Here is a 22709-nt window from a genome sequence, read left to right on the forward strand (position 1 = left end):
GCTACGCACAGTGACTCTGATAAGTCTAAGTTGGCTAATGATAAAATTAGCTACGAAGGCGCACGCAAAAACGCCTAAAAGCAATTAAGTGAAAGACAATGCAATGACACCTCAAAACAAAAGTAAAAAATTAACTACAAAAATTGATGTCAACAGCTTGAAAAACTTCAAATAAATAATTAAAACTAACAATTGTAAGATATATTTGTGTGTGTATGTATGTGTATACAAATCAAATTAACCTAAATAGCTGCACATGCGCCTATAATAGAAACACTATGTGCACATAAATATTTATGTATGAAAATATAAAAAAAGGCTTGTATCGTGCTAAGAAATGTCACCGAAGGTAATTTCTCCTTTGCGAAAAAAAAGTCATAACTTGGACTTGCATACATGCCTACAAAAGACACCATTATCACGACTCGTCTATATGTGCGATGAGCAACATTGTATTTTCTTTACTTCCGAGTTTGGAAATTTCTACTGAAGTAGTTGCTATTTACGTTATAGTATGTGTTTCTTACCTTTAATAATTGTTAAATCCCGAAATATTCTGAAAATATTCGGGATCCCGAAATCGATGTTTCAGGGTCAAAATAAGAATAAATTTCTATGGAAGTATTTTCTAATTTGCGTGGCAGTATGTGTTTTTTTACTTTTAATAATTATTACATCTCGAAATAGAAAACATTTGCTTCCGAGATTGAAAATTTCTATAGAAATATTTTACATTTGCTATTTTTTTCTGGATAACATATGTAGTTATGTAATCCCGAAAGATCCCGACGACGACGTTTCGTGATTAGAAAAATGATGGCTAGTAACAAATACAGAATTTTAAATTTTTAACAAGATTGATACGCAACGGTCATCATTTCGGCCTGATAGCTCATCATCAAAAAATTACTCTTTTGTATATGAGAGCCATTTTTTGTAGGCCTCGATTTGTGGAACAGAGCTAGCGCCAGATAACTTAGAATATCTGATTTGGGATGCATTATTGAGGAAGATTTCTCTTCGCACTCCATGCAAATTTTGTATGCGAAAATTTGAAAAGATCAAACTAATTCAGTCCTAAAAGGTCTTACCACTTCTATAAATCTTAAGACAACTTTTAACACTTCAAACCTCTATTATGAGAACAGTACTACGGTAATTGAAATTTAAAGAAACCATCAATAAACTCAAATATTTCGGTCTAAAAATTCTAACACTTTTTCGCGTTTAAAGAAAATGTTCAACACTTCAAACCTCTGCCAAGGGGTTACAGAATCGTAGAAACTTTTGATTTAAAATTTCACAAATTTCTAATTTGAAAAATTAAAAATTTATAATCAAATAATAGTAAAAAAATACTTGGCTTACAAACAATTCTGAATTGTGCAAAATTTACAAAATTTGTTTACAAAATATTCGTGTTATGAGTTTGCGCCAATAGGTGTGCTTGAGACTTGAGGAAAACAAACAGTGGATCTAAACACAAAACGAAGTGCCATTAATTATTAAATTAACTGTGACAATATTGAAAATAATTGTTTGCAAACAATATGAAGATACCATTCCTCAGCAGCTCTGCGCCCAAAGGTAGGCAAATCGTTATTTGTTTTTGAAATTTCAAAACTTAACTGTGGCAACATGAAGAACTGTCAAACTGCAGGGCGCTATAACTTGTGCTTGAAAGAAAATAAGAGATATATTTTTAAAATAACTGAACTCTTTAGTTTTATGTTGAAGCTAAAAGCTGGTTATTGGATCCACTTTTGGGTTTTTGTTTTTGTCCAAAGCTTAATATTTTCATATCATAAATGCAATGCTCATAAGTACATACATATCTTGCTTGTTGCCACAGAACTGCTTAACGAGGAAGATATCGGTACGTGTGGTTGTTGTTCACTTGCAGAACCCGAACCCATATCATACGCATCGGAGTTTCGCGACTTTCTGCAAAACAATGCGCCATTGGATTTCGAGACGAAAATGGCGCGTGCACGTCCATTTATATTCGCTAGTTTTATAGCATGGCCCGCCTATTGGATTTATAGAGGCATGGATTGGAGTAATCGCGCACATCTGGAGCGCTCACTGGTCACCTACATCAATCGGGTAAATGAGCGTGGAGTTTAACGATAAATTTTTATATAAAATATTTTCTTACTCCCTTTCAGACCTTTCACCACGCAAAACTCATGCAATTCACCATACTCGGTGTGGGTTTAATGTTCGCAGTGTACGAGGAGAGTCCACTACTGCTTAAGGTCAATAATATGCTGCAAGACTTCAACAAAGAAGACTATCGTGGTAAAAACACAGTTATTGATTGATTTAACGAATAGTGTAGCATATATATTAACGAATTCGACTTAAGACTTCTGGTACAAAGGCCGAAAGAGAGACTGAAACTATAGACTCTGCAGAAAAGGTCGCATTGAAGATGCAACCAATCAAAATTATTCTCTTACTTAAAAACTCGAGCGAGCAAAACCACTGTAGACTACGGCATTTAAGGTGGTTATGGCTTTAACGCTTTACATTTTTGATAGCTCACTTTTGACATTTGTTGAATAAAATCTTAAAAATATATATACATTTTTTGGTAGCAAAATTTAAAAACAGTTTTTTGTATTTTCTTTAAGCCTTTGTAAAACTGTAAAATTGCATTTTCAAATTATGATGGTAACAATTGCGCGTGCGAAACTACACATTTGAGTTTGAGAGAGCACTGAGTACGCCGAGTTGTGTGTGAAAAAAAAATCTAAAAAAAGTGAACTAAGAGCTCTAAGAACATCTTGTATAACAGAAGTGCTGGAACAGCAATTTTTTTTTACGAAGTATTAGTATTTTTTAGACACCGTGCTTCCAGCAAAATGTCACTATTAAAAAACCTTTTCCAAAGTAAGAGCTCCCAACCGGCTTACCGCGAGAATGGTGGGTTCATTTTAAAATTTAAACTTAGAAATTGAAGGTTAAACATTATCTTCCCAACAACATAGTGGCGCGTGAAGTCAACTTGGGCGAGGAGGTGCGCCGTTTGATGCACAGGCAAGATATTGAAGCGGCTATGGAGTCTGCGAAGCCTTTTCTACTGACTGCTACGCTGGCCTGGCCAACTGTTTGGTTGTATCGCGGTTTCGAATGGCATACAAGACGGGGAAAGGAGACATTGCCGCTCTATATAAGAAAGGTGGGTCTTAACATATCAGCTCATCAGAAATTTTTACCGTGAATTTTCTTTTCCTAAATTTTGCAGACTTTTTTTGCCGCCAAAGCCACACAGCTCTCAGTGCTTCTACTTGGTCTACTTTATGCTATCGGCAGTACACAGCCACGCCAATATTAATTAGACTCGCAATTTACTAAAAAAGTGAATCTTGCATGAAATTACTCAAAACAAAAGCGAGATTTAAAAAAATTACTGCCTGTGTCCGTCTTCGTGGTACAAAAGTGTCATCTACCCTTAAATATCGATAAAAAATAAAAAAATATATATAGTATTGAGTTAACATATCAGCGTAAAAAACTCAAAAATAAACATCCAAAGAATATGTAGAAGAGATAATTGTTGCAAACCTACCCAAAACTGATAAAAAAAGTACTGAAAGGTCTAAATTACAGTATAGTCTATTTTGAAATTTTATTTCTGAGTGTTAAGGCGAGGCTTTTGAGGCGGCTATAAGACCGAATTAACATATGTAAACTTCATTTTCAAAAAAAAAAATTGCAAAAACAATTTACTTCAAATGGTTCTGAATACAAGATATCCCCCGTATATATTGTTACAAAACTACATAAAATAATATTATTTTGGGGATTAAAGGCTTTATCTTTACATTTTCGCACAAACACAGCTGTCAAACGAGCTGTCACAATAAACAAAGCGTTTGACATTTTTGTTCCGTACAATTTGATTTGACTTATTATCATGAGGCACATTTCAGTCTTAAAGGGTACATAGATAAACTAAATTTCCGTATTTAAAATGGCTTAAGAGCCTATCCCGTCCATGTATCCATAAGAAGTTATTGTCTAGTGTGATAATGCTAAAATATTGGCATTTTAATTTCTTTTTTCGTTTTTTATTTCAAATAAAATATTCTATATTCCTTAATAATACAAAAATTCATACTAATTACCTTATCATTATTTTTCTGAAAACGAATGCTCTCACTATCTTTTGTATGGTATATGTATGTAAGTATATCTCAATTTATTTGACCCACATGTTTTCCTTGTCACCGTAATTTAAGTGCTAATTAACACCCTTTCTTTGCAAGCATTTCTTTCTTTACAATTTATTTCAAGGTCGCATTCTTTCAATGCCGTCAAAATTGTGCTCATTTCGCTGTTGAAATCAAAAATATGTAAGTAAATACCCAAGCTTCTTGTGGGGATTTTTTAAGGCATTACAGAATAAAAAGAAAACAAAAATTCTGCTAAAGACACTGATAAATTGAGGAAAATTTAAATTGTATAATTTAAAGTGTTGTAAATAATTCACATAAAATTCTACTTTTAGTTATTGAGGATTTTGTGGTATTTTTAAATGTCATTGACACGAAGAGCAACACTTGTCACTGTCAACACTGTTGAAGCGCTGTAAAGAAATGGACAAGCAATACACTTTTCCATAGACACACATACATAATGCGAACATACGAATATGTGTATGTGTGTGCATGCAGACACAAAAATATGTGTACGTGTGTGTATGCAGACACAAAAATTTGTATTCATTAATAATTTTTTGTCAAAATATGATTATTTATGTCACTAAAATGCATGATAAAAACAAATACATTAAAGGTTATATTACTAGAAACAAAAATTAAGAAATCTATAGAAACAAAATAAAATAAATAAAAAAATAAATGTAAAACAAAAATTAAAATAAATCAACAAAAGAAATGAAAAAAAAAATATAAAACAAAAAATTAATCAAAAAAATTTATTGAAAAAATATTAAAGAAAATAAAAAAATTAAAGTAAATAAAAAATCTAACTAAATATTTTTTTTTAAATTAAAATAATTTAAAAAACTTTATTTTTAAGTAAGGTAAAAAAAATTTAAAAGGCAAAAAAAAATGTTCAAAAATTAAAAAAAATTATTGAGAAAGTATTAAAAGAGAAAATATTGAAAAAAAAATGTTGAAAAAATATTAAAAGCGAAAATAGAGGGAAATTTATATATGTATGTATGTATACGAATACATACTAATGTAACAACATCCGTTCATAATATGGATATTATTTTGCATAAAACCCGTTAATAAGCAGTTGCACTTCAAACTCAGTCGCCCCAACCGTTATTGTCTCAATGCCAACAATTATATTGATATACTCATGAGCTGATTATTATATAAAATATGCAATACCAGCTTGTACACACATGCATATTCGAGTACATATTGATAATAAAATTTCCTTGCCTGCAATTGTTGTATGCGCATGCGCAAATGTATTTCAACTAATGTTTCAGTTGAATAAGCAATTGTTCGATGTAGCATAACAGTTTCATAGTTATTTGTATGAACATATGTAAATTTATACTAAGGTAGAAATTAATTGCTGTTAAGAGTATATTGTTTTTATAGTAAAATATATTTCCGTGCTACTCAAGTTTGCACCGGTTTGACATGCTTTATGTACCAACAGTTGTGACCATTAAAAAAATAATAATTTTTTTGTCAGAAACCAAGCATTTAACTTTTGAGAACGAAATTATTGAAGAACAAACAGCTGGTTTACACTCTTTATTTGATTCATTTTAGGCGCAAGGATACACTGTTTTAAGAAAGAGATTCTATTTGAATTTCATTATGATATCTAACATATCGAGCGATATATGTGATTTAAAGTCAACCGGAACTTTGAATTCAGTATATGGAGGCTAAGGGCACTTATGATACGATTTTTCTGATTTATCATTTAATTTTTATTTATTATATTATATGGTATACAGACAGAGGGGCGGAAGTCAGATATGTTAAAGTAATTGATTTTTTTTTTTTTATTCACAAAAAATTATTTTTGATAGAGATCCGATCAATTACTTGAACACCACTCGGACAGTGGTGGGTGCGAATCCCTACTACCGGGTTCTTTTAAACTAATGGAGAATAGTGCCTTAATCCAACTAAAATTATATTTTACAAACATTATATAACTAGGAATTGTATATATTTCAATTTCACGAATACGATAACCACTGCCCTCTGCGCCAAAAACCGTTGATCCATGCAGCCGAACACACTCGGCTATGCATAATTATTATCGGAACGGCCAAACAAACAAAAAATAAATCGAAAGGAAATTTGTTTAGCAAATAATTCACTTGCATAAATGAAAGATAAACACGAAATCGAAATGTTACGGCGAACAGTGAATTTGGCACGGCAAACGTGCGAAAGAAAGCCAGCGGGTTATTACAGATGCTTGTGTTGGTATAAAATGTGTAAACATTGCGTGGCTGATAATTTGCTTATATAAATGCAAAGTTAAACAAAATTTTATTTCTACAAATTTTTAGTGGGAATGTATGAGTTTATATGGGTGTATGTGTCTGTATGTGTCTAGCTCACCTGTATCAGATACATTTTGATTGCTAATGATGTTTCTCAGCAAAAAATTTTTAGTTGAAAATTTTGCTATTGTAGTAATACTATACTGCTGCGGTGATCAGCTTTGCGTGACTTTTTGTGAAATTAAATTTTTGGTTTAAAATAATTTATTTTTTTTTGAAAATTTTAAAATTTTCAATTTATTTTTGTTGCAATAAATATTTTGTTGTGGTAGTTTAGTATTGTTTTAGTTTTTTTGTTGTTGTTGTTAATGTAGCATTCGCTTTTGTTGCACGTTTGTAGCACGAATTGTGTGACACTTGTCGCCGGAAATATGCACATTCGCTCAGGCACATAGCATATTACACACATAAATATGTATTTTTCACTGCTAGCTGACTTTACTAACAAACTCCAGCGTTATTAGTTAGTACTGCAAGCTGATTTGTTTGTATTAATATTGCCCCTGTTATTGTTGTTGTTTTACTTATGGTCAATTATTGAGGGCAATGTTGCTGTGTTTTTATTCTCAATTGCTGCTGTTGTTGTTGTTGTTATTACATTTGCTTTATTCACTGACTGTTGCGCTCTGAAATACATGCGAGTCACACAGTTGTGGCACTTGTTACGCCTGCAATTTGTTGTTGTTGTTGTTTTTATTTATTTTTGGTTGTTTTACAACTGTTTTGCTTTTATTTTCACAGTTTATTTGTTTTGCAGCGCATTCAATTGCAATTATCGCGTTTATGTTGCATGCAACTTGGCGTTTTCATTGTTGTTGCATAAAAAATTATTAACTTCTGTTGCGCTTTGCGCGCGGCATGGCCTGTTTGCCTTTTAGGTTTAAGTGTGCACTGATTTTAAGCACTTTTTTCAACAGTTTCTTTTGCTGAAGTGTTGCTTATGCGAGTCGTGATTGCTGTTTTGAGAAATTATAACGGCAAATTAATAAAAATTAAGAAAAATAAAACGGTTTATTTTTGCTTCAATTATCACTTTGCCATGACGCAGCAAGCGATTTAAGCGATTGAAATTTTGTGTTTGCCAATAGAATTTATTTTCTTCGCATTAACTTTTATATATATATGTGTGTGTGTGTTTCGAATGTCAATTAGAATTTTGGTTTTTATTCGTATTTGGTTATTCAACTGCTGACATTAAACGAAATTATGCAGACGCGTATAATTTCGACAAGTCGCATCGAACTATTGAATGTAGTGGTAGGAAAAAATTAAAAAAACAATATTTTTAAGAAGTGTTTTTTTGGCGAATTTTAATATTTTTTTAATTGTTTTAATTTTTTTTTTAATTACTTTAATTTTTAAATTTTTTTAAAATTATTTTAACTTTTAATTTTCGCTTGATTTTGGAAACTTTTTCCAATTAGTCTTGAATTTATTTTTGTTTTTTAAATGTTTTTATTTGTTAAGTTTTAAAAATTTGTAATGGTATTTTATTTTTTATATTGTTAGTTTTATTTTAGTTTTTAATTATTTAAAATGTTTCTTAATTATCATTTTAATTAATTGTTTTGGGTTATAATTTAAATTATTTTTTTTTTATATTTAATTTTTCTAAATTGTCTCTTTTGTGTTTCGCATTTTGAATTTAAATTTTAATTTTTTTCTTCTTTTTACTTGTGCCCTAATGGCTAACAGACCGATTGGCTTTTATTTAGTAGCTTCCGACTGAGGGCTTTTAAGAAAATTTGGCTGCTCAGCCGTGTTTTGCTCTATATTAGCACATTATTTGTTTGTTGTTGTTGCTTTACTGACTCGTTTATACATAACATTTACACAAATACCGCTTTTCGAATCTTGCAATATACAACCGCTGTGATAATCAAGCTCCTAGGCTGCTTCAATGAGGCATGTATTGTTGTTGTTTTTGGGAACAAATGTGGCTTTGCACTTGAAGTCAACTTTTTTGTAATTTTTATATACAGAAATTATTTGAAATTAATTTTCAAATTTCTTTATTAAAATTTTTTTAATTAATTTAACATTTTAGGTAAATTTTTTAATTATTTATTTTTAAATAAAATTTTTTTTTAATTTCTTAACTGATTTTCAAATTTTTTTTTATTTCAAATTTCCAATTAATTTTTTTAATTATTTCTTTTTAACAATTTATTTGTCCTGCGTTTTGTTTTCCACACGTTTTCTTTTGAAATTAATTTTTTCAAATATATCTTTTTAATTTTATATAATTTTTAGAGATTTGTTGATTACAGTTTTACTTTATTCTACTGTTTATTTTTATTTATTTTAATTTGATATTTTTAAAATATTTAATTTTCAATTAAAAAAAAAAATAGTTATTTCAGCATATTTTAACTAGCGCTACTGGCAATTGTTTTGTGTCTGATTGTTTTACATAATTTAATTACAAATACAACACTAAACAGTTACTATGTACATATTATAAATTTTTTACTTTTTTCCCAGCAATTTTCCACGCTCATTACTATGCATGGTCGCAGGTGAAATTCCCTTAAACACATTTATTATCGATCAAACAGTGGTAAACAAGTATTGTTTTTGTTTTTTTTTTTCATATGTTCGCCCATAAGAGGTTTCTATGCAAACTGTCGTCGACTTGTAAAGGCATTTATGCAAGACTTTCTTTCACATATTTTTGTTTGTTTTCATTTCTCAAAATATTCAGAAATTCTCCACATTTCTAGCGCGTTTTCTTTGACTTTTTCGCGATGTCTCTTAGTTAGTTTCTTGATTTGTTGTCATCACTAACTTTATCACTACTTCTTACACTTTAATGCTAAAAATTTATTTTTTAGCTTCCTTGGTTCTTTTTCAATATTTTATTAGCTTTTTAGTAGTTATTTAAGCATTTCTTTATTTTTTTAAAATTTTTTTGCGTCTATTTTCGTTCGATCAACCTTTCTTTACCGCGGTTTACTGTGGAATAAATTTCCAACTCAAAAATATCGCGCCAACAAGCGGCAGCGCGGCAACGAGCACATAACAGCATTTGAGCAGTTTTCGTTAGACTCAGACGAGTTGCAACGGTTTCCACTCAAACATGTTCGCTTTTGTTGCGAGCACGGTTTAAAAAAAAATATTTTGAAGTTTTGTGATTATCATTTTAAATTTTGAATTATTGAGGGGTGTTTAAAAAAATGTGTCTCAGCGCTGCTTGGATAAAACAAACCCTGCTATTTAGATGATTATGTTTTACTATTTACTTTACTGTGTTGTTGTTCTGTTTGCAGATGATTTTGTCTGAGTTTTCATGTATCATTTGTTGACTTAGACAATTAGTTGTATATCCATTAGTGTTAATTGCTTGTGGATCCGCAATATGCTGAGTTGCTTCATTAGAATATTTTTGTGATTTTTTTTTTTTGCCGTTCGCTGTTATTGTTTGATTCCGAAGAAAATGATATAATCCAGATGATAAAATTTTATGTTTATTTTGTTTTTCTTTTCTATATTAAAAGTCAATACCCATCGCAACATGATTTATATTGTTTGTTTGAACTTGAATAGTTGTTAGGTGCAGATGTTTCTGGCATTTTTCAGATATATGTTTGTTTAATATAATTTTACTTACAAAGTTGCATGCATTTTTAAATTTTTTTGGGGTTTAAAAATTTTGTAACCTGTAGACATTATTTTCCCCGTATAACTTTTTCAAAATTGTACTGGTATTGTACTATTTAACTATAAGAAAATGAGCTTTTAAGCAGTTGTTATTAGATGGAAACCTTTCTAAATTGCATAACAAAACAATACCTGAAATTTGTATCAAGATTTTGTGAGGATACTTATAACAGGTACTAGTCATTTGGCATAGGAACTATTTTAATACTGTTTGTTACTGTATATTTCGAAACTGATTTTAGAACGCACAAAAGCACAGTCAAGATCACAGAATTTGTATGTTAAAAAACTATTTGGTAACTCCACAAATGTGTATAAAAATTAATGTGAAAATTTTTAAGTATAGTCTTTCTTTACTATCGTGTGTTTAAGGCAAATATTTTCATAACATGACTTCAGATAAAAAAAATCATAAAAGAATTCTGTACATGCTGATAACACGGTTGCCATGATCAAGCGAAATTTTAATAAAATTTGTTTAGGGTTGGTTGTATCGCATTAGTCTACATACATATTTATGTATATACTCTGGGAACTTAAAGTTTTAGATAGAGCTATGGCACTAAAGTCTCCTCTTGCATAAATTCTACTTTCCGGAAAACCTTAGCGTTCCACAAGTATTTTTCCTGAAGTCACGAGACTATTTCAACCTAAACCAGCTAATTCAAGCCTTCAAAAAGGATTTTAATCAAAAATACAAAGCACTAACTAATAAATTCTGTTAGTTTTGAATCGAAAAAAATTCTAGTATTAATGTACGTAAAATATATATAATTAATATTCGCGAATAAAAAATTACAATGCAGAGATATGTGATTTAGAATTGTCGAAATTTTGCAAAATAACTTATGATAAGATTTTCGTAAATTAAAGTCAGATTACGTATCAAATGATGATCAGATGGTATTGCAAATAATACTTACAGTGTCAGTTGTCGATCAGTAGTAGGTTATTAGAAGTACCGTAAATTTTGGTTTACGGAGACTACTGGTATATCATAATTAATTGGCGTCTCCATATTTAAAACGGAACTACGACTCACATCGCATAAAGCCAAGTCCATAATATGAGAGCTTTAAACAATTATTTTTTTTCATCTAAATTAATTTACAAATTTTTTTTGAGTGTACTTAATTATCTGCTTAGATTTCAAACAAAACACAACCTGCGACATGTTCGACGGTTACCATCGAACCGCAATGTAAACAAAAATGGAAAAACAACACAACCACTTGTTTGATGAGGGGTGCAACATGTTGCTAGGTATATATACATTGTTGCGCAACAATTATTCTGCAGAATTAATTTTTTGTAATGTGAAGGTATTGAATATTTATTAATTAGTATATATTTAGGGGAAAAATTAGGAATCTGATTTGCGTCCAAAATTTTTTTAGTACATTTTTTGTGTGATATTTGTCTATATACCCTACCCATTCAAGGGTCTTAAGTTCAAAAATGAGTTGAGAATAAAATAAACCCTGAATATACCTGATGATACCCTGATATATGTATTTATGTATCTAATAAATCGTGTAACTAAACAAATAATTCAAAAAACCCCCCTTACTATTAATTGCGATATATTGCATGAACAAAGGCATCAGAAAGCTTACCACAAAAAAAGCAGTGAGTTTCGCTTGCAGCAGAGAGTAGGTATTGATCATTACCAATGTGAATACTTTCACACAAAAAGATGCCGAAGCATAGGCACACACATCCTGTCTTGCCATTCACCGCATGCTGACGGCATTTCTGTACGCATGCGGCATGCCACAAACTAACCTACCACAAAATGTGTCATTTACGTGTGTATGTGTGTGCAAGTAAGCTTCCAGATTGAAAAAAGCAAAGGAAAGGGTAATAAAAAATAAATGAAGAATAAAAAGGAGTCAAAAAACTGGAAATTATAGTGTCTTTGCTTTCATAACTGGCACAAAGTGTTGTGGCTATTGTTGTTGTAAATTATTTTTTTGTTGCTGTTGTCAATTTGCCTTAGATAGCCGGGTGGCTTAGCACTTACGAGCGGCACAGTGAAATGAGAAATTTCCGCAACACGTACAAGTACAACAATTCGTTGCGGCAAGCCACTTCTTTTTCTTTCCTACTTTTACGAGTGTTTTTACGATTTTTGTTTTTTCTATTGCTGTGCCTACATGATGCTTATGGCAGTTAAGTGTGGCCTGCCGCATGATCACAACTGCGGTTAATCGCAATTGTCTTATCGCCAACATTTCACTTACAAATTGCCAATCATCGCTTTAAAATGAAATTCGCAAAATCATGAACATGAATGAGAGGCACAAAAAATGAATGTAAATACAAGTGTATGTAATAGTAAAGGTGTACACGTGTACTTCGCATACATTTTTGCTTGCAACAACACCAAGTAGCAACAAAAAAGCGCTTGATCATAGTTGGCTTTGCCGCCTTCTGCGAATTTCCTGCATTGCACACACGGCGTTTGATTGCTTAAGTAACTAGTTTGGCAACATGTTTACTTGTGGCAACAACAACAACAATAATAACAACAAAAACAACTACTATAATAACAACAAAAACGCAATATATACTTATGAATTTCAACAATAACCCACGACACATCCCATGCCTACCTTGCTTTCCTCAGGCAGTCAAGAAAAAAAAACAACAAAAAGAAACGTTAACTTCGACTGCACCGAAGCTATAATACCCTTCACAGGTGGGGTTTTTACTGCATAAAATGGTATAAAAAGATATTTATCTTGATTTTGATCGATCACTTTATATGACAGCTATATGCTATAGTAGTTCGATCTGAACAATTTCTTCGAAGGTTGTAGCGCTGCCTTGGCCAATAAATTGTGCCAAAGTTCGTGAAGATATTTGGTCATAAAAAAACAAGGAATTGTGTTTGATGGATCAGCTTGTATGGCAGCTATATCCTAAAGTGATTCGATATCGGCGGTTTCAACACATGAGCAGCTGCTTGGCAAGAGAAGGACGTGTGCAAAACTTCTGAACGATATCTCAAAAACTAAGGGACTATTTCGCGTTTAAGCAGACGGACATCGTCACTCTGAACATTTATATATATACTTTATAAGTTATCCGATATTTCCTTCTGGGTGTTACAAACTTTGTGGCCAACTTAATATACCTTAATTAGGGTATAAAAAACAACAACAACAACAATGAAATATTGAAGCCAAGCGAATATTCGCTCCCTCCCACCAATAAAATGCCACACAAGGCATTTCATTTCATTTACTTTTCTTTGCACGCATTCAAGGCGTTCCAATCGAGAGTGAAACTTGGCCAGCAGGCCACATGCTCACACACATACATATATACTATTACATATAGAGTAGATATAAAGGCCTTTATATGCCACATTGTTGCGACAAACTGACTGACTATCAAAGCCCGCTTTTCAGTCTTCATTCAGTTAAATTATTTTCATGAATTTTCTTTTATTTTGAATTTTTTTAATTCCAATCTCTTCTCATGAAAACTGGCTTCGCCGATCTGGGCTTCGCGCTTTTGCGTAATTTTATGCGTCTGGCTTGGCTAAAGAGGCGGAAACTGTGGCAAAAGTGGTTGTCAAACCTGGCGGCTGAGAGGCGGTTCGCGCTGTCTGTCTGCTTAAGGCAAACGCATTGGCTACGCATTGCAGTCCAGAGTGGTAGTGTTGCCAATTTGCTTCGGAATTGCTAAGCACATATCGGCGGGTTCGAGTGCGTCAAGTCGAGATGTCAAAATAGTTAACGTCATGTTGCCCAACATTTACACTGACAGCGAGGTGGTAATAATGATGTTGGCTAGTTAGAGTCGTCTACAAAAAGGGAATTCAATCAAAGGCCGTAGTTTCGACGCTCAATAATTGTATATGCAATAGATAGTCCTTTCGATGGTATATGGGTTCTATCTGTATAACTTGTAACATGGTAAGGTTCCAACCTGGATGTTGACAAAATCGCTCGATCCAGATATTATGATCTATATTAACTTTACAATCGATATATGTCTCAAGGTTCGACCATATCAGACCAACCGGACATCTTGCCATTTACTCCAAGAACAATAAGATACAACTATTTCGTAAAACTCGAAAACTCTGTGAATTTTGATCTATGAGTCATCTGTATGGTACGGACTATATGAGAGAGCTGCAAATTTTGAAGGGTCGGTCAGCCCACTTAGGTCTACAGGGAAGAAGTCATCAAATTTGGCCACGTGCACGAATATTACGAATTTGATGGGTCTACGCCTCATAATGGCCTGTTGAGCACGTAAAAAAATTGTTTGTCAAGCAAGAAAACGAGTCAGGGAGGAAACAAATTGGTTAGTGCAACAATATAGTTTTTGATATTAACCCTTGAACACACTGTTAAAGGAATCAGCTTAAGAATACTAAAGTTATTAATAGATGATATGGTTTTAGAGACGATCTTACTGTTTACTTACCATTGAGTGTCTGCTCAAAACGCGTACGTACACTCTATGATATGGTTTTGAAGTCTTCAAGCAATGTAGCTATTACTTCGTTAATCGCTCTTCTGAACTTTTTCACTTGAGAGATTGGGTTTGCTTTGCCAGCACTCAATAACCCTAACAATACCTTTTCGGGTTAATTCTTACGAGAACGGGTTCAACGATACCGAAATTGGCCCATATTTTGTCCTCCTAAAGACTGTTTTTCGGTTTTAACTTTGTCAGGATCGAAATTATAATAAATTTTTTATTCCCTAACAGAATTTAAGAGATCCTCCAGAAATCTAAAGGTTCACACATTGTTTATCTTTTCCTCATCATTTATTATGCTTTAGTTTTTTCAAAACCTTATCATATTACATAATCATTTTTATTTTCGATAGATAGATTCGGTAGTTTGGTCTAGCGAAAAAATTAAGTTGCTTGAACTGCGTGTTGAAAAATTTTTTCAATTATGGTAATATTCACAATATTTTTAGTGTCTCTTTTATGTTCATAAGCAATTACCGATTTTCAAAACATTTGATTATATATCCTCGCAACTATGCAGACATATGCATGACGAGATCTATACTTATATTCTGTAATGGCTATGACGCTACTACAGATTCAAAATTATTTATACAAAACCAAAACAAAAAAAAAATATTTTTGCCCCCCGGTCATTAAACGAAAACGAAACCATTGTTTTGGCGCTATAAAATTACTTGTTATTATAGTTGTTTATATACACAAAAATGTAGTTGTATAGATGAGTACATATATAATATATGAGTATATGTGCACAAGTAACCTGAAGGCGAGCAAGCGATCCACTGCCGCACCGAAGAGGAGCAATTAAATCGTCGGCTGGTGGAAGATCGTCAATGGGTTAAGGCAAGTAGTATAAAGGTGAGGTGCAAGTAATGGAAAGTGAATATAAAATACAATACATACAAACATACCATACATATGTATATAAGCACTTATTTTTACCTATAAATAATTATTTAGCCACGCTGTGCGTGCAACGTTTCTTATGAGTTAGAAGAGCGGGGGCTTAAGCGCAGCGAATGGCTGTGTGTCAATTACCATTTTTGCCATACGCGCCAACAACCGAACAGCAGTGCAAAAAGCGGCAGCAAACGTCATGCGGCATGCCACAAATGTCTCGAGTAGTTATTGTGACAAAAACTAGTGAAGCAACTGATCGGCATCAACCAAGATTGTCTCGAAGACTTTAAGCGTGCAACGAATAGTTGAAGACTGCGGAGAATACCAGTATATGAGTACAGACATATGTATACTATATGTGTGGAGGAATAAGTGTGTGGCGAATTCATTCATAGGCAATCCCAGATGTTAACAATACTTTTTACATATGTTTTTTCACTTTTGTATGCATTTATTTAGCACATATATGTATTTTTATTACTACGAATATATAGAAAGAAAAACTGCTCATGGCAGCCACGACAAAGCAATGATTTATATTTGAAGTCTGCAAGAGGCGTATTTCTGGATGTTAGAAGACAGCGGAATGGACAAATGTTGTATTTATGTGTTGTTGTGTGTAAAGTAAGTCATTTATTTTTAATTATTAACAATTATTTGGTACATCATACTATTGACATATGATTCTAGTCGACGAAATTTTATATAGAAACCGATTACTTACACACGCCTACAAGAAAATTTGCTGTGAGAATCCAAGAAAATTTGCTGTGAGAATCATAACAAAGACTTACCATATGATCAAATTTGACTCGGACTGGTCCATTTAAACTGCGCGCGCGATTCGAATCGATAACAAATATTTTTCCAAGATTTCTTAAATCTCTCAAGTCAACGAAAACTTGCCTCATTCGAGTCAGCCATCCCCCTCTGTTAAAGACGATAAAATCGAAAAATGTAAAGAAACAGTGCTTGCAAATCATCGTGTTGACAGCAGAGAGATCAAGATTTGTATTAAAATACATGCAAATAAACCGCATCAAATTTGATCAGATGGTATTAGGTAGATCACAGGGTTTTCATCACTAATCTTAGTTAAAATCCAACTGAAGTAAACTAATCTAATCAAGTAAACTAATCTATCGATTCGATTTTAGGTCGAAAGAATAATTTGAGACTTGAGGTTTCAAAGTTTGAATCACTAATTGAAAGAGATCTTCTATGATACCTAGTTTAAAACAAAAAAAAATGTAATAAACGTTCGGCTATTAGACCCGTGCAAAAGCCTTTACAAATGGTAAAAAGCAAAATTAATTCATGGTTGGTTGAAACGCATTGGAAACGAAAGATAAAGTAACAGAAATGAATAGAAAAATAATTTATGGGCGATGTGTGGCCGGCCAGAGGAATATATATGGCAAATTTTCTCTAAAAATGGAAACTAAGACCCCACCAAACGATTTTAAAACTATCTATCCTGGTCTATATAAATTTCCTTACAATTCAAAAGTGAAAAAAACGCAGTTTTTTGTTGACTTAGGCTGCTAAGTTGATTTACTGTCAGAATAAAAGCATCTATCAAAATGAAGTTCAGCATCTTAATTTGTATACAAAACCACAAAAAAAAAATTTAATTTTAATCGATCCACCAAATGAAAAGTTCATTGGCCATTGATTACAAGTCCTGTTCGCTATAAATCCTATTACTTAAATTTTAAATCGACTATACATTTTTGCCTGCATATATTGAATGATATACGAATATGTATATATTTTATTAAAATTTTAAATTTTTTATTTCAGAAAAGTTCACATTTCAAGCGGGTTAAACAAAGATATAAATGATCCCATCTTTCTTCCGCAAAACAATACAGACCAAAAGAAAAAAGAAGAAAAATGATTTCCATCTGCAGCTGACGTCATTATTGCCAACGAGAAAAAGCAGATGAACATTTATTATATTAACGTATTCGTATGTATTGTATATATATACGCATGTGTGTATATAAATATATTAGTATGTACATAAAGAAATGAGCATGTATATATATATATAGATAAACATTATTTCTTACTAGCAAGTCTGTACGTATGTATGTTATACATATATCTAACAATATTTTTGAACTCTTTTAAGAGCAAACCAAATATAAATTTCTAAATAAATATAAAATGGCATAACTCAATTTTACAATATAGCCAAATTATTCATGAAAATGTAGAGCAATAAATTTCTTACAAAACTATGAGCTTTGCGATTTAAAATGATGATGATAAAATTCAGAAGAAAAACAACGAAATTTGTCTTAAAAAAGTCAAACTTCAACCGTTAATATCATTTAAACGGTTAAGTTTACGAAAACCCGTTTTGTAGAGCCTTCAATTTCCTACAAAATCTATAAAACAAAATATGTTTTCAAGTAGTTGGAAGCGAGATATGAATTTCTTTATCTGATAATAAGAAAAAAAAGAAAAAACCGTTAGGACGAGGACCTTCACCTTACAATTAAGAGCTCATACACCGAGAGCCTTTCTTAGAGGATAGATAATCCTAAATAATTTTCCAAAGTACGAAGCGAAGAAAAACATTATTTTTTTTGACCCATCCTAATATATACATTTATTATTAACTCTCTGCCTGTATATACGTACATACTAGAAGAGCTAATCTCTAGAAAATTTATTTCGAAAAAAATTGGAGCATATTTATCATGTTATTAATTGAGTAAATAAACGGATTTTATTTATTTATCATACGGCTTTAATAATCCATGGAAATAAATTAATAATTGGCTGGCAGGCACACCAAATAATTTTTGTCGGCATTCAGAGCGAAATAAAAACACATTTTTTTGTATTTTTTTTTTTTTTGGCTTTTGATGAAGCAAAATATGAAAAAACAAAATAAATTAACAAATTAATAAAATCTCACGGCCTTCAAAAAATATTCGGAAATGTTCTGTGCAGTTGCTGTTAAAAAAACACGTGTTTAGCAAGTTGTTGAAATAATGCTAAAAGTATAGACAATTTAAGAATATGAACTATTTATCACAATTCGCAAGTGATGCGTTACTTAACTTATTATATAGTTGTATGTAATTATTAATTATTAAATCCGAAGGCAACCATCAGAAAGAGAGTTTTGATGACGTCACTTTAGCGAGTTATTTCAAAATTATCCTTATATTACAATTTCACAAAATTGTCAAGACAAACGGACAAACCATATAAGAACATAGACATATACGATTTAGCAATTTTGGAACAAACTTCGCTGCCACACGTTTCATGTCCAAAACATTCGAGAAAATTTAATGACATCAGCCGATTGATATACCAAAATTCTCTGCAACTTCCCTAATAGTGATTCGACGATTTTCAAGAACAATCTTTTTCACTGTTTTAATGTTTTTTTCGCTTGTTGATTTAATTTGAGACAAAGTGGACTCACTGAATCCCACAGTCATTATTTTAAGTGCCTTGGAGCACTTTATTCCATTTTTAACGCAAAATAAAACATATTCCTTGATCCATTTCTTTCGAAAACAAACTACCAAAAAAGTAAAAGGATTAGAACCTATTGAAAGCACAAAGGTCAATTCTGCCAATTCACATCTTTATTTGCATATATGTGTGCATGAAGGGACTGGAGACGACCTTAAAAGTCTGTACATTTTACAATAATTTATAGCTCCATAGACACCTCGCAAAAAAATACACTTAAACGAAAAAGCAAAAATATCATAGGAACACCACTCCAACCACATATACACTTGGTCAACTCTAACATCGCACTCAATTTCGTAATGGTTTTGTGCCGCCGTGTGCCTGTGAGTATAAAAACACCAAGCTTGTAATGCGTCTGCTGTCATTTACCATGTGCGCATATTCATAATATTTCAGCATTTCTTGGTGGACGACGCGCTAATGCGTTTTCACTGCTGAGCGTGAGGTGTCTGCGCATGCGTGCGACAGGCTTGTGGCAGACAGTTTAAAGATCGTTAGGCGCGTCATCAATGCTGCAGTTAATATGTAGGTTTGTATGTATATAATAACTAATAGTAGTGGCCGCCGCCGAGGGCATTTCTTAAGTAATGCTTACACTTTGTACGCGAAATATCAAAATACAGGTAATGCAAGCGCAAAATATTGCGGTAATTAAACGGACAAACTAATAGGCAAACTCAGCAGGGGTTCGGGCTTGTTTGTATGTAAACTTGTCGAGACTTTTTTACGCCTTATAGCGAATTCTCGTAAACAGAGTGATCACAAATGACAGTAAATGCAACTGGTCGCTTAAAAAAGTGATTGTTGTTGCTCTAGTGGTTGATGTAATGCATGCAACAATATGCTGCAACTATTAAACTCAACTGAGTCTTTATTTAAAGCTTTTTTGAAACTATAACTCATTTTACTGCGTGTTTACATATCAAAACTTGTGCAATGTAGCATTGATTACCATATAGCTGATTAGATTATTCACCATTTTATACATCAACACTGATTAGATTGTACAGAGGAGTATATTTGTCGATAAAAACGCTTCATAATTAAGATGTGCTGTCAGCAATGCTTCAATTTATAGCTAAAAAGATTTTTTAATCGAAATGAAATCGTCTTTAAGCCAGGAAAAGAATTTTTACACAATATTCAATAGAAACTCTGTCATCGTTTAGTTTGTATGGGAGCTATATTCTATAGTGCCCCGATATAGGCGGTACCGACAAAAGAGCAGCTCCTTAGGGGAAAGAAGGACGTGTTCACAATTTTAGATCGATATCTCCGAAACTGAAGGTCGTACGTATATTCAGTTCGCTAAGCATTATAAGACCTCCGACGTCTCCTGTTCAGGGAATAAAAATAACTCTCCATTAAGTCACTGTAATATTTTACTTAAAATACCAAAATGAAAGCAAAACAATTTCTTAGAAGATTTGAAGGAATTTTCGACAAAACAATTAAATTTTTAATCCCAGCCGAGTTCGTAAATAAGTGAAGTGGCGTCAACGTAAAGCAAAAAGACATAAAACGGAAGGAGCAAAAACAAAAATAAAAACCAAAAACAAAGTATAAGTAAATATCCTTTCAAATTGATTAGAAAACTAGGAAGTCATTGCAGGTAAGCAATTATTGGAAATTTTCGTAGAGTCCTCACTTTAACTGCTGCGTAAGGCGCACTTTTGTTTCTTCCGTTTTGTTTTTTTTTTTGCGTGTAAATGCAATCAACTTGTTTGCTTAGCGAATTTAGGCCAAACAACGGAAGTGATACTTAAAGTCACTAAGTGATTGACGATTACGTCACTTCCGCAAACAGGTGAGTACATAATTACGGGCGTCTACATAAATATCTACACGCATTCTAAGGAATTTACTCGCAATAATTTTTATGCGAAAATGAGTCAATGTTTAGCTGTCCTGGTTTTGGGTTTCTCCTTCCCTGTCCTAAATACATAAAAATACAGGAAACTGTACCGTAATATACGTAGAGATTTGACTTACACACGCTCATTAGTACACGTCGATCAATAATCAAACATGTTTGTTTGTAGAAGAATAAAGGCACTTACCTGTAAAGAGAGAAAAAGAAAAGTTGATTGAGAATATTATTCATAGGTATGTATGTATGTAAGTATATATGTATATAGAAATATCTGATTACACATAAGTATTACATAATACTTTGTTCTGATTCATTTTGTCCGGAAATAAGTAGTCAAGTAGCTCAATGCTTGAAAATTTACCGTGAAATATCAACTCAGATGTAAGGCTGTGGCAAATTAAGTTATTTCGTCAAAAGAAAGCAGCAAAGAGAACTTAAATTCAGTGTATAGCTCTATGTAACTGTATTTAACGGAATGCTAGACGAATTTTTATTCTGAATACTATAAAACTCAACCACTTCTCATTTCCAACGGCAATCAGCTGGTTAAGGAAAATATTTTCACGTTGCAAAAATGTTGTACATGGTATGCTGCATGCAACAATTCAGAACAGATTAGTACGTGATTGGCGGACGTGATGCTAGAAATCGAGACAGGTGTAGAAGGGCTTCCATATGCTCCTTTGTAAGCAGGTAAGAAGCGGAGTGGTTTTAGAGAAGAGTAAAATTACTTTTTAGTATGAGCTTAAGTTAGATCTGAGATGAAAGTTAGGGCTGTCAGTGCGGGCAATTCCAGTACCTGTATTTATTGTGTTTTGTGTTTAAAACAAAGAAAAAAAGCTGTAATATCCCTCAGAGATGAATTTCTTAATGACCCCTGTGTTTACTTTTATGAGGTCAATGACTCTTTTGTTTACATTTAGCACAGTCCACAACCATTGTTCACATTTAACCAAGTCAACAACCTTTGTTCACATTTGGGGTCATTGCCACTTTTGTTTACATTTTATGAGGTCAATGACCCCTTTGTTTACTTTTATAAGGTCAGTGAGCAGCTTTTTGAGGAGAAAAGGACGTGGCAAAATTTTATATTCAAACGGACAGACTTGACTCAGCTCGTAACACTAATCATTTATATTTTATAAGGCCCCCAACGTTTCTTTCTTGGTGTTACAAAATTATGTGGCAAACTTAATATACCTTGTTCATGGTAGAAAAAGATGGTTCTTCTATGTAGACCTAGACCCCTTTTCTTTTGACTATATTTTTGACGAAGACCAATAAATGCTTCGGATGTTGTTAAAATCAGAAGAAGTTTTTGTTGATTATGCAATGTAAACATAAGAATATTAAAAGGCATATAGATGTTTTGATTTTATGGGAGCTCTAAGGTTCGTATGAAATTTTGTAGGATGACAATCAGAATGAAGGCTATCCAAAACAAATCAGCCTACTTATTGTATTATACAAACTAAAATTGGGTTATGGTATAGTCCTGTAGAGCATTTTACCAGAAAATTTTACCAAAGGAAACATAACATAAGTGGAACTCGCTCTACATAAGTTAGTTCAGCTATTGAGTAAACTGGATAGAAAAACATTATAGGAAGGAAATGCTGGACCGCGAGGGTTACAGTGATCATCTAAAATGCTGCTAAAAAAATGTAATTTTAGTGAGTAAAAATCAATATGAGCATAAATTATATACTATAGCTTATAAGAAATATTGAAAATGTACACGTA

The 22709-nt window shown here is 32.3% G+C and overlaps 2 protein-coding genes across 6 annotated transcripts in view; one reads left to right on the top strand and one right to left on the bottom strand.

The window, feature by feature from the left end:
* The window catches only part of Svil (Supervillin), a 368637-nt gene that overhangs the window by 320822 nt on the left and 25106 nt on the right, over positions 1 to 22709 (bottom strand). The window contains exon 1 of one of the 4 annotated variants that reach the window (XM_070111685.1): positions 6579 to 7837. The exons of the other annotated variants lie outside the window; for them this stretch is intronic. Coding sequence (XP_069967786.1) covers positions 6579 to 6593 — 15 coding nt within the window. The 5' untranslated portion in view covers positions 6594 to 7837. Of the gene's footprint in view, positions 1 to 6578; positions 7838 to 22709 lie in introns of those variants that run through there. 4 annotated transcript variants of the gene reach the window in all.
* Positions 1294 to 3619, top strand: LOC106627371 (uncharacterized). 2 transcript variants are annotated; one of them, XM_014247461.3, is made up of 5 exons: positions 1294 to 1587; positions 1853 to 2106; positions 2169 to 2928; positions 2994 to 3184; positions 3251 to 3619. In XM_014247461.3, the coding sequence occupies exons 1-3, from the start codon at positions 1551 to 1553 to the stop codon at positions 2322 to 2324; spliced, it is 447 nt and encodes a 148-aa protein (XP_014102936.2). In that variant the 5' UTR covers positions 1294 to 1550; the 3' UTR covers positions 2325 to 2928; positions 2994 to 3184; positions 3251 to 3619. The 2 variants fall into 2 exon arrangements, with proteins under 2 accessions (XP_014102936.2, XP_014102937.2); XM_014247462.3 differs by having other exon boundaries at positions 1299 to 1587; positions 1904 to 2106.

This window comes from Bactrocera oleae, chromosome 6 (assembly GCF_042242935.1).
Source record: "Bactrocera oleae isolate idBacOlea1 chromosome 6, idBacOlea1, whole genome shotgun sequence".
NCBI classification, from domain to species: domain Eukaryota; kingdom Metazoa; phylum Arthropoda; class Insecta; order Diptera; family Tephritidae; genus Bactrocera; species Bactrocera oleae.

Coding starts and splice junctions, on each gene's coding strand:
- LOC106627371 (XM_014247461.3), top strand. CDS start 1,551: ATGAAGATACCATTCCTCAGCAGCTCTGCGCCCAAAG. Junction 1,588..1,852: donor CAGCAGCTCTGCGCCCAAAG/GTAGGCAAATCG, acceptor TTGTTGCCACAG/AACTGCTTAACGAGGAAGAT. Junction 2,107..2,168: donor TGGTCACCTACATCAATCGG/GTAAATGAGCGT, acceptor ACTCCCTTTCAG/ACCTTTCACCACGCAAAACT.